At 52.6% G+C, this 12,680-nt stretch overlaps 1 protein-coding gene across 1 annotated transcript in view; it reads left to right on the top strand.

The window, feature by feature from the left end:
- The window catches only part of MCM10 (minichromosome maintenance 10 replication initiation factor), a 116,216-nt gene that overhangs the window by 50,843 nt on the left and 52,693 nt on the right, over window positions 1-12,680 (top strand). The window contains exons 7-9 of the mRNA XM_075342589.1: window positions 3,067-3,232; window positions 3,400-3,567; window positions 4,491-4,607. Coding sequence (XP_075198704.1) covers window positions 3,067-3,232; window positions 3,400-3,567; window positions 4,491-4,607 — 451 coding nt within the window. The remainder of the gene's footprint in view (window positions 1-3,066; window positions 3,233-3,399; window positions 3,568-4,490; window positions 4,608-12,680) is intronic.

Below are 12,680 nucleotides of genomic sequence, written 5' to 3'. Positions count from 1 at the left end.
GGTGGGGAGCGGTTTTTCTCCACCACAGGGCTCAGGGTACGTGGACCCAGCAAGAGTCCTCGCTTCAGATCAATGTCCTGGAAATACGGGCAGTGTATCTTGCCCTGAAAGCGTTCCAGCAGTGGCTGGAAGGCAAGCAGATCCGAATTCAGTCGGACAATTCCACAGCGGTGGCATACATCAACCACCAAGGCGGCACACGCAGTCGGCAAGCCTTCCAGGAAGTCCGGCGGATTTTGATGTGGGTGGAAGCCACGGCCTCCACCATCTCTGCAGTTCACATCCCAGGCGTGGAAAACTGGGAAGCAGATTATCTCAGTCGCCAGGGCATGGACGCAGGGGAATGGTCCCTTCACCCGGACGTGTTTCAGGAGATCTGTTGCCGCGGGGGGGTGCCGGACGTCGACCTCATGGCGTCCCGGCACAACAACAAGGTACCGACGTCCATGGCACGGTCTCAAGATCCCAGAGCTCTGGCGGCAGACGCCTTAGTTCAGGATTGGTCGCAGTTTCAGCTCCCTTATATGTTTCCTCCGTTGGCACTGTTGCCCAGAGTGTTACGCAAGATCAGGGCCGACTGCCGCCGCGTCATCCTCGTCGCTCCAGACTGGCCGAGGCGGTCGTGGTACCCGGATCTGTGGCATCTCACGGTCGGCCAACCGTGGGCACTACCAGACCGACCAGACTTGCTATCTCAAGGGCCGTTTTTCCATCTGAATTCTGCGGCCCTCAACCTGACTGTGTGGCCATTGAGTCCTGGATCCTAGCGTCTTCAGGGTTATCTCAAGACGTCATTGCCACTATGAGACAGGCTAGGAAACCAACGTCCGCCAAGATCTACCACAGGACGTGGAAAATTTTCCTGTCGTGGTGCTCTGCTCAGGGTTTTTCTCCCTGGCCTTTTGCCTTGCCCACTTTTCTGTCCTTCCTTCAATCTGGACTGGAAAAGGGTTTGTCGCTCGGCTCCCTTAAGGGACAAGTCTCAGCGCTCTCTGTGTTTTTCCAGAAGCGCCTAGCCAGACTTCCACAGGTACGCACGTTCCTGCAGGGGGTTTGTCACATCGTTCCTCCTTACAAGCGGCCGTTAGAACCCTGGGATCTGAACAGGGTGCTGATGGTTCTTCAGAAACCACCATTCGAGCCAATGAGAGATATTTCTCTCTCACGCCTTTCGCAGAAAGTGGTTTTTCTAGTAGCAGTCACTTCACTTCGGAGAGTGTCTGAGCTAGCAGCGCTGTCATGCAAAGCCCCTTTCCTGGTGTTTCACCAGGACAAGGTGGTTCTGCGTCCGGTTCCGGAATTTCTCCCTAAAGTGGTATCCCCCTTTCATCTCAATCAGGATATCTCCTTACCTTCTTTTTGTCCTCATCCGGTTCACCAATGTGAAAAGGATTTGCACTTGTTAGATCTGGTTAGAGCACTCAGGCTCTACATTTCTCGGACGGCGCCCCTGCGCCGCTCGGATGCACTTTTTGTCCTTGTCGCTGGCCAGCGTAAAGGGTCACAGGCTTCCAAATCAACCCTGGCTCGGTGGATCAAGGAACCAATTCTCGAAGCTTACCGTTCTGCTGGGCTTCCGGTTCCCTCAGGGCTGAAGGCCCATTCTACCAGAGCCGTGGGCGCGTCCTGGGCTTTGAGGCACCAGGCTACGGCTCAGCAGGTGTGTCAGGCAGCTACCTGGTCGAGCCTGCACACTTTCACGAAACACTATCAGGTACATACCTATGCTTCGGCGGATGCCAGCCTAGGTAGACGAGTCCTTCAGGCGGCGGTTGCCCACCTGTAGGAAGGGGCCGTTTTACGGCTCTATCACGAGGTATTATTTTACCCACCCAGGGACTGCTTTTGGACGTCCCAATTGTCTGGGTCTCCCAATGGAGCGACAAAGAAGAAGGGAATTTTGTTTACTTACCGTAAATTCCTTTTCTTCTAGCTCCAATTGGGAGACCCAGCACCCGCCCCTGTTTTTTTGTGCGTACACATGTTGTTCATATTGAATGGTTTCAGTTCTCCGATATTCCTTCGGATTGAATTTACTTTAAACCAGTTTATAATTCTTTTCCTCCTTCTTGCTTTTGCACCAAAACTGAGGAGCCCGTGGGAGCACGGGGGGTGTATAGGCAGAAGGGGAGGGGCTTTACACTTTTAGTGTAATACTTTGTGCGGCCTCCGGAGGCATAGCCTATACACCCAATTGTCTGGGTCTCCCAATTGGAGCTAGAAGAAAAGGAATTTACGGTAAGTAAACAAAATTCCCTTCTTTGTGCTAACCACAGGGCGGCGCAAGGATCTCTCTGCTTCTAAGCCGACCTTGGCCCGTTGGATTAGATCGACCATTTCGGACGCCTACCAGAGTACTCAGGTACCTCGCCAGCCGGGGATCAAAGCACACTCGACCAGAGCTGTCGGTGCCTCTTGGGCTTTTAGGCACCAGGCTACGGCTCAACAAGTCTGTCAGGCTGCCACTTGGACTAGCCTGCATACCTTTTCGAAGCACTACCAAGTGCATTCTCATGCTTCGGCAGATGCGAGCTTGGGCAGACGCATCCTTCAGGCGGCTGTCGCCCACTTGTGAAGTTAGGCTCCGCCTACTTCTTAGTTTTTTCTGTTTATTCCCACCCAGGGACAGCTTTGGAACGTCCCATGGTCTGGGTCTCCCGAAGGAACGATAAAGAAAAAGAGAATTTTGTTACTTACCGTAAATTCTTTTTCTTATAGTTCCGTATTGGGAGACCCAGCTCCCTCCCTGTTGCCTGTTGGCAATTTTCTTGTTCCGTGTGTTTATCACCGGCTGTTGTCGTGGACAGAGTCTCCGGTTGTTCCGGTTCTTGCTCGGTTCTACTTGTGGGTGGCTATTCTCCTTCAGCTTTTGCACTAAACTGGCTAGGACTGGCTACCAGGGGGTGTATAAGCTCAGAGGGAGGAGCTACACTTTTAAGTGTAGTACTTTGTGTGTCCTCCGGAGGCAGAAGCTAAACACCCATGGTCTGGGTCTCCCAATACGGAACTATAAGAAAAAGAATTTACGGTAAGTAAACAAAATTCTCTTTTTTCTCTTAATTGAAGAAAGCCCAGAGTTTCATCCTCTGAAATGGAAAGAAAAATGGGTGGAAGGAAACTCATCCGTCTATTTCAGTTGAAGAATAAAATTGCCACAGAAAAGCTGGAGGATGAAGATTGGGTGACCTTTGGTGTAATTTTAAAGAAGATGACCCCACAAAGTTCTAATAACGTAAGAGCTGGTGTGCATAGACTGTTATGGAGTGTTTTTTTGAATTTTTTTTTAGTTCTTCGGGAAAATGTTCAATAAAATAGTATATCTTGTGGTGTTAAGGGACATATCTACATTATTTTTTTTATCTATATATATATATATATATATACACTTATTACTTCTAGGGCAAAACTTTCAGTATTTGGAGGCTGAATGACCTGAAGAATTTGGATACATGCGTGTCTTTGTTTTTGTTTGGGGATGTACACAAAGAGCACTGGAAAACGGAGCAAGGAACTGTTATTGGTATCCTAAACGCTAACCCGATGAAGCCAAAAGAGGGATCAGATGAAGTAAGTTACTATTTCCCTTAAACCACATTTCTGTGGCTTTGATGATTTTGAGAGAGTGGCATTTTTGCTCAGCGAAGAACTAGAATGGCGTCACATTGATAAGCTGATTTTACAATTGGGAACAGAGCTCTAAATTAGAATAAACAATTTTTGTAATATGTTAGTTCAGCCTTTAAGCTACTTCAACAACTTGAGATACTAACCCATCAATTATTGCGGATATGCCTGTACAGGTCCAAGAATTTTTTTATTTATCTTTTTTCTTTTTTTTTTAAATCTAACTAATTTTATTAGGCACAATATAGTCATAAAAGATCATGGCATCACAAAGATACAATATAAATCAAGGTTCACAATATTCTTTATAGAACTATAAAAACAGCCCGTCCCACTATCCCCTTAACTAAATTCCCCGGTGAGAAAAATTTGTAATACAAGTCATGCCAAATACAAGATCATAAAAACAATTAAAAGAGCTGGTTTTGAAAAAAATAGACGCCCACCACTTAATGTATTAAGCACATCTTACCATTGGTATGCACCTTACCAACTTGAAGGTGTTGTACCCCAGTATTCTGACAAAAGCACCCTGGTGATTCGGCCCTCTGTCCACTAGATGAAAGCAAAAATGTTTTCAACTGAAGCCAAACCGAGGGATGATAATTTTTATCTAGCTATTTTATGGACAAACAGGATTTCAGGAGCTTGGCTAGGTTTCCGTTTTGTTTTTGTTTTGTTTTTATGTTAGCCTGTGCTCCTATTAAATAGTTATTCGACCACTCAAAATCTGGAATTCCTGCTTCTGGAAATTTGAGCTACCCAGAACAACTATGACCAAGGAAATTTTTTTTTTTTTTATATTTATTTTTGTTGCGCTAGCGGCATTTCTAATTTCTATTAATGTTCTTTCCCTCTTTTTGTAGGTGTGCCTGTCTGTAGATAATCCACAAAAGATTCTGCTAATGGGAGAAGCAATAGATTTGGGAACATGTAAAGCTCGGAAGAAAAATGGAGATCCTTGCACACAAATGGTTAACTTGGTTAGTGATCAGTTTTTCTCAAACAATGTTCACAGGTGATGTGTAAGTAGTTGTACTCTTTAACCCCTTCAGCCCCAGGCACTTTCCGTTTTTGCGTTTTTGTTTTCTTTGTCGCTCCATTGGGAGACCCAGACAATTGGGTGTATAGCTTCTGCCTCCGGAGGCCACACAAAGTATTACACTTTAAAAAGTGTAACCCCTCCCCTCTGCCTATACACCCTCCCGTGGATCACGGGCTCCTCAGTTTTATGCTTTGTGTGGAAGGAGGCACACATCCACTCATGCATTCTCATATTAGTTATGTAGGTTGGAAGAAAAGAGGGCCCCCACGGGGCCCCCGGCATGTTCCCTTCTCACCCCACTACGTCGGCGGTGTTGTTAAGGTTGAGGTACCCATTGCGGGTACAAAGGCCGGAGCCTCATGCCGTCTCCTTCACCATCCCTTAGCGGCTCTGGGAGAAGTGGGATCCTGAACGGTCAGCCATTTGCTGGGACCGTGCTCCCTCCGCAGCCCCTGTGGGAATCTGCCGGACCGGAGTCTATTCAACCTCAGGGCAAGAAGGCCTGCGGAGACACCATCACATGTTTCTCAACGCTGGCAGGAAACTAGCCAGGTCTTTCACCGGGAAGGAACAACCACGGGAAGGGCTGTCTCCAGTCAAGGAGACCACCTATGCCAAACATGGTATCCATCCACAGACAGCCGTTTCGGGGTATTTGCCCCTCATCAGTGTGGAGTAGGAATTTGGCTAGTGGGACATTGCCTAGTAAAAGACTATGTGAGCAAGGATGGTTGACCTTAGGGAGATCAACATCCACCCAGGGGGCATTGCTCTAGAATCACTGCGTTGAGAAACACGTGATGGTGTCTCCGCAGTGGTGGATGTTGATCTCCCTAAGGTCAACCATCCTTGCTCACATAGTCTTTTACTAGGCAATGTCCCACTAGCCAGATTCCTACTCCACACTGATGAGGGGCAAATACCCCGAAACGGCTGTCTGTGGATGGATACCATGTTTGGCATAGGTGGTCTCCTTGACTGGAGACAGCCCTTCCCGTGGTTGTTCCTTCCCGGTGAAAGACCTGGCTAGTTTCCTGCCAGCGTTGAGAAACATGTGATGGTGTCTCCGCAGGCCTTCTTGCTTTGAATATTTCCCAGGGGGCATTGCTCTAGAATCACTGCGTTGAGAAACACGTGATGGTGTCTCCGCAGTGGTGGATGTTGATCTCCCTAAGGTCAAACATCCTTGCTCACATATTCAACCTCAGGGACCGGGCCCTGCAACTCTAAGGTACTCTGTGTCCCCATTGGGGAATATGCAGGAGCGCACCTTCTTCCCGGACGCTGCGGCAGCTGCTGAATTGAGAAGACCGGCGGACTTCCGCGCCGACCGTGCCTGCTTGTCGGCGCGGTCTCAAATTTAGTCCCCGGCTTCATCGCGGCCTAGTCGCAAAAATCCCGCCCCCGGGCCTGCCTGTCAGGGGTAAGGGCGGGACTGCCGACCTGACGTCGGATGTGAGGGCTGGAGCATCCTGCATGTTTCCTCCCCCCTCACTGATCACTGTGGGGACCCCAGATTCCCGCACTTTCCTGGCACCGCCCAATTCTCCACTCCTCCCCTGAGATCTCCAGCAGCCATTTTTTGGGCATTCTGCCGGTGGAGGATTCTCAGGAACAGCTCTGCAGCTCCAGGGGACCTAAAGCTGGGAATCTGGAGGCACACACTCCGCTTGTTAGCGGTCGGTAAGCCACACTGGTCACCCGGTGCTGGTCCCCCCTAGGGTGCCGGAATAGATACGTATTTCTATATATATATATTTCTGTTCGGTCGGGCTGTATACCCTGTTTTTGCCCATATACCCTCAGTGATCATTCTCCTAGGAGACAACAGCATGTCGTCCACAAGGAGCAAAGCTGTTAAGGCACAGGTGTTTTTTGCGGCCTGTACCTCTTGTGGGGCTATGTTACCTGCGGGTTCCACCTACCCTCACTGTGAGCAATGCTCGACCCCTGTTTCACTTGCTCAGCCGGAGCCTCGGTCACTAGTGGACCCCTCGGCTCATGTAGACCCCCCTGCTCCCCCTGTCCAGGCGCCAGGGACAGAGTTCTCCTCTTTTGCTGAGAAACTCTGAGTCACTTTCACAATCCATGGCTCAGTCTATGGACAAATGGTCTGCCAAGCTGCTAGAAGCTTTGCAGTCCAGACCGGTCCTTACACAGGCCCCGGCCCCTGTTGGATCGTCACCTCCAGGCCCCTCTCGGTCTGAGCCGCAGCGCGCTCCCAGGTTGGGCCCTGAGTCCCACGCGGAGGACTCCTGCCAGGACCACAGTCCTAGACAGGCTAAGCGGGCTCGCTGGGAATCTTCCCCGACTTCTTCACGCTGCTCGGGTTCCCAGCTTGAGGACTCTCTGGAGGACGAGGCGGACGTCGCAGCTCAGGGTTCTGACCCTGACGTCGCCCTTAACTTTGATACACCTGAGGGGGACGCATTAGTGAATGATCTTATCTCGTCCATCAACCAGGTGTTGGATCTCTCTCCCCCGCCTCCTACTGTAGAGGAGTCGGCGTCTCAGCAGGAGAAACACCAGTTTCGGTTCCCCAAACGTACACGTAGTGCGTTCTTCGATCACTCTAACTTCAGAGACGCTGTCCAGAAGCCCAGAGCGGTTCCGGACAAGCGCTTTACTAAGCGCCTCACTGACACGCGTTACCCCTTCCCCGCTGGAAGTCGTTAAGGGGTGGGCTCAATGTCCCAAGGTGGATCCTCCAGTCTCTAGATTGGCGGCTAGATCTGTGGTATCGGTGGCAGATGGCTCATCGCTAAAGGATGCCACTGACAGGCAGATAGAGCTCCTGGTGAAGTCCATCTTTGAGGCCACGGGCGCGTCTTTTGCCCCGGCCTTTACAGCCGTGTGGGCACTCCAAGCTATCTCGGCTTGTCTGACTGAGATTAATGCTGTCACACGTAATTCTGCTCCGCAAGTTGCGTCTTTGACTTCTCAAGCGTCAGCTTTTTCTTCCTACGCCATGAACGCAGTCCTAGACTCTGCTAGCCGTACAGCTGTGGCATCCGCTAACTCTGTGTCAGTCCGCAGGGCCATGTGGCTGCGCGAATGGAAGGCAGACTCGGCCTCCAAGAGGTTCTTAACCGGTTTGCCGTTTTCTGGCGAACGCTTGTTTGGCGAACGATTGGATGAGATTATTAAGGAATCCAAGGGAAAGGACTCCTCCTTACCCCAGTCCAGACCTAAGAGACCTCAACAACGGAAAATACAATCGAGGTTTCGGTCCTTTCGTCCCTCCGCCAAGCCCCAATCCTCTTCGTCCAGCAGGCAGGAGAAAGGCCAGAGGAACTCTTATGCGTGGCGGTCCAAGTCACGCCCCCAAAAGGCCGCAGGAGGCACTGCCTCCAAGGCGGCCTCCTCATGACTCTCGGCATCACCTAACCGCATCCTCGGTCGGTGGCAGGCTCTCCCGCTTTGGCGACGCCTGGTGGCCACATGTTCAAGACCGATGGGTGAGAGACATTCTGTCTCACGGTTACAGGATAGAGTTCAGCTCCCGTCCTGCGGCTCGTTTCTTCAGAACCTCTCCGCCCCCCGCTCAGGCCGACGCATTTTTTCAGGCGGTGGACGCTCTGAAGACAGAAGGAGTTGTGACCCCCGTTCCCCTTCAGGAACGTGGTCGCGGCTTTTACTCCAACTTGTTCGTGGTGCCAAAAAAGGACGGATCATTCCGTCCCGTTCTGGACCTCAAACTGCTCAACAGACACGTGAGAACCAGACGGTTTCGGATGGAATCTCTCCGCTCGGTCATCGCCTCGATGTCACAAGGAGACTTCCTAGCATCGATCGACATCAAAGATGCTTATCTCCACGTGCCGATCACACCCGAACATCAACGCTTCTTGCGTTTCGCCATCAGGGACGAACACCTTCAGTTCGTGGCATTGCCTTTCGGCCTGGCGACAGCCCCACGGGTTTTCACCAAAGTCATGGCATCCGTCGTGGCGGTCCTACACTCTCAGGGCCACTCGGTGATTCCCTACCTAGACGATCTCCTAGTCAGGGCCCCTTCTCGGGTGGCGTGTCAACACAGCCTTACAGTCGCTCTGACGACTCTCCAGCAGTTCGGGTGGATCATCGACTTCCCAAAATCCAAGTTGACACCGACCCAATCACTGACTTACCTCGGGATGGAGTTTCATACACAGTCAGCGGTAGTCAAGCTACCGCGAGACAAACCGCTTTCTCTGCAGGCAGGGGTGCAATCACTCCTTTGGAGTCAGTCACACCCCTTAAGGCGCCTCATGCACTTCCTGGGGAAGATGGTGGCAGCGATGGAGGCAGTGCTGTTCGCGCAATTCCATCTACGGCAGCTCCAATGGGACATTCTCCGCAAATGGGACAGGAGGTCGGCTTCCCTCGACAGGAACGTCTCTCTTTCCCTTGCAACCAAGACGTCACTTCAGTGGTGGCTCCTTCCCAATTCTCTATCGCAGGGAAAATCCTTCCTACCCCCAACCTGGGCTGTGGTCACCACGGACGCGAGCCTGTCAGGGTGGGGAGCGGTTTTTCTCCACCACAGGGCTCAGGGAACCTGGACTCCGATGGAGTCTTCCCTTCAGATCAATGTTCTGGAAATAAGGGCAGTGTATCTAGCCCTATTGGCTTTTCAGCGGTGGCTGGAGGGCAGGCAGATCCGTATCCAGTCGGACAACGCCACTGCCGTCGCATACATCAACCACCAAGGCGGCACTCGCAGTCGTCAAGCCTTCCAGGAAGTCCGGCGGATTCTGCAGTGGGTGGAAGCCACAGCCTCCACCATCTCCGCAGTTCACATCCCGGGCGTAGAGAACTGGGAAGCAGATTTTCTCAGTCGTCAGGGCATGGATGCGGGGGAATGGTCTCTGCACCCAGAAGTGTTTCGAGAGATCTGTCGCCGCTGGGGAACGCCGGACGTCGATCTCATGGCATCACGGCACAACAACAAAGTCCCGGCATTCATGGCACGGTCTCAGGATCACAGAGCTCTGGCGGCGGACGCGTTAGTTCAGGACTGGTCGCAGTTCCGACTGCCTTATGCGTTTCCTCCTCTGGCGATGCTGCCCAGAGTGTTACGCAAGATCAGGTCCGACTGCCGTCGCGCCATTCTCGTCGCTCCAGACTGGCCGAGGCGGTTGTGGTACCCAGATCTGTGGCATCTCACGGTGGGTCAGCCGTGGGCGCTTCCAGACCGCCCAGACTTGCTGTCACAAGGGCCATTTCTTTGTCGCTCCATTGGGAGACCCAGACAATTGGGTGTATAGCTACTGCCTCCGGAGGCCACACAAAGTATTACACTTTAAAAAGTGTAACCCCTCCCCTCTGCCTATACACCCTCCCGTGCATCACGGGCCCATCAGTTTTTTGCTTTGTGTTGAAGGAGGCACACATGCACACAATGCTCCACATTTTAGTCAGCAGCAGCTGCTGACTATTTCGGATGGAATAAAAGAGGGCCCCTAAGGGCCCCCGGCATGCTCCCTTCTCACCCCACTGAGTCGGCGGTGTTGTTAAGGTTGAGGTACCCATTGCGGGTACAAAGGCAGGAGCCACATGCCGTTTTCCTTCCCCATCCCTTAGGGGCTCTGGGTGAAGTGGGATCCTAACCGGTCATCCAGGCACTGGGACCGCGCTCCCTCCGCAGCCCCTGGTGGTATCTTCCGGACAGGAGACTGAGTATCGTCAGGGACAAGGCCCTGCAACTACAGGTACTCTGTGTCCCCTTTGGGACGGTGCATGGAGCACCTGGGCCTCAGACGCTGCAGCGCCTGCAGTGTTGTTTTTTTGTCCGGGACTACCGCACCGACCGTGCCTGCTTGCCGGCCGCGGTTTTTACTTTAGTCCCCGGCTTTTGCGGCCTAGTACATTAAACGCCCGCCCCCGGGCCTGCCAGTCAGGGGCAAGGGCGAGACGGTCGGTCTGACGCCGACAGTGAGGGCTGGAGCACACATTGCTGTCCTCCTCCCCCCTCACTAATCCCTATGGGGCACCAGTTCCCGCACTTTTGTAAGTTACACCCACGGCTCCCTCCTCCCCTGTGAACGCCGACAGCCATGTTTTAACACATCCTGCCGGTGGAGGACTTCTGGCTGCAGCTCTGGGAGACCCGAGACAGGGAATCTGGTGGCCACACACCGCTGGAGCGGTTGGTAAGCCACACCGGTTACCGGTGCTGGTACCCCTAGGGTGCTGAACTGTATATAGATACATTATATTTGTATACTTTTTCCGGTTCAGCTGTACTGTTCACTTGTGGCTATATACCCTCAGTGATCACGCTCCTGGGAGACAACAGCATGTCGTTCACAAGGAGCAAGGGGGCCAAGGCACAGGGTTATTTTGCTACCTGTACCTCTTGTGCGGCTATGTTACCTGCAGGTTCCACCTACCCTCACTGTGAGCAATGCTCGGCCCCTGTGGCACTCGCTCAGCCGGAGCCTGAGGCACTAGGGGGTCCCTCGGCCCAGGTAGAACCGCCGGCCCCCCCTGTCCAGAAGGCAGGGACAGAGTTTGCTGTTTTAGCCGACAAACTCTGAGTCGCTTTCTCATTCCGTGACTCAGTCTATGGATAAATGGTCTGCTAAGTTTCTAGAGGTTTTGCAGTCCAGACCGGCCCTTACACAGGCCCTGGGCACTGCGGGATCACCCCCAGGCACCTCTCGGTCTGCGACTAAGCGTGTTCCTGGTGTGGCCTCTAGTTATTACGTGCAGGACTCCGGCACGGACCGCAGTCCCAGACCAGCTAAGCGGGCTCGCTTAGAATCTTCCCCGACTTCATCACGCAGTTCGGGGTCTCAGCTTGAGGATTCTCTAGAGGAGGAGGCGGAGGTCGCAGCTCAGGACTCTGACCCTGATGTTGCTCTCAATCTGGATACACCTGAAGGGGACGCCATAGTAAATGACCTTATAGCGTCCATCAACCAGGTGCTAGATCTGTCTCCCCCAACTCCGCCTACAGAGGATTTGGCTTCACAACAGGAGAAACACCAGTTTAGGTTTCCTAAACGTACCCGCAGTGCTTTCTTCGATCACTCTAACTTTAGAGATGCTGTCCAGAAGCACAGGGCTTTCCCGGACAAGCGATTTACTAAACGCCTTAATGACACACGTTACCCCTTTCCCGCTGACGTGGTTAAGGGTTGGGCTCAGTGTCCCAAGGTGGATCCTCCAGTCTCTAGACTGGCGGCTAGATCCGTAGTAGCAGTGGCTGACGGTGCATCGCTCAAGGATGCCACGGACAGGCAGATAGAGCTCCTACTGAAATCCATCTATGAAGCCATAGGCGCGTCTTTTGCCCCAGCCTTTGCAGCTGTGTGGGCACTCCAGGCTATCTCAGCTTGTCTGTCTGAGATTAATGCGGTCACCCGTACCGCTGCGCCACAAGTAACATCTTTGACTTCTCAGGCGTCAGTATTTGCATCCTACGCCATGAATGCTGTCCTGGAGTCGGCTAGCCGTACAGGGGTAGCATTCGCCAATTCTGTGGCAGTCCGCAGAGCCATGTGGCTACGCGAATGGAAGGCAGACTCTGCTTCCAAAAAGTTCTTGACCGGTTTGCCTTTTTCTGGCGATCGACTGTTTGGCGAGCGATTGGATGAAATTATTAAGCAATCCAAGGGAAAGGACTCGTCCTTACCCCAACCCAAACCAAACAGACCTCAGCAACGGAAAGTTCAAGCGAGGTTTCGGTCCTTTCGGCCCTCAGCCAGATCCCAACCCTCCTCGTCCAACAGGCCACAGAAGAGCCAGAGGAACTCTTCTGCATGGCGGTCTAAGTCACGTCCTCCAAAGACCACCGGAGGCACCGTCTCCAAAGCGGCCTCCTCATGACTTTCGGCCGCCCCAAACCGCATCCTCGGTCGGTGGCAGGCTCTCCCGCTTTTGCGATGCCTGGTGGCCACATGTCCAAGACCGATGGGTGAGAGACATTCTGTCTCACGGTTACAGGATAGAGTTCAGCTCTCGTCCTCCGACTCGTTTTTTCAGAACATCTCCGCCCCCCGAGCGGACCGTTGCGCTTTTTTAG

This window comes from Anomaloglossus baeobatrachus, chromosome 4 (genome assembly GCF_048569485.1).
Source record: "Anomaloglossus baeobatrachus isolate aAnoBae1 chromosome 4, aAnoBae1.hap1, whole genome shotgun sequence".
NCBI lineage: Eukaryota > Metazoa > Chordata > Amphibia > Anura > Aromobatidae > Anomaloglossus > Anomaloglossus baeobatrachus.
The sequence above is the reverse complement of the archived record's forward strand: the minus strand, read 5'-3'. Positions and strand labels throughout refer to the sequence as shown.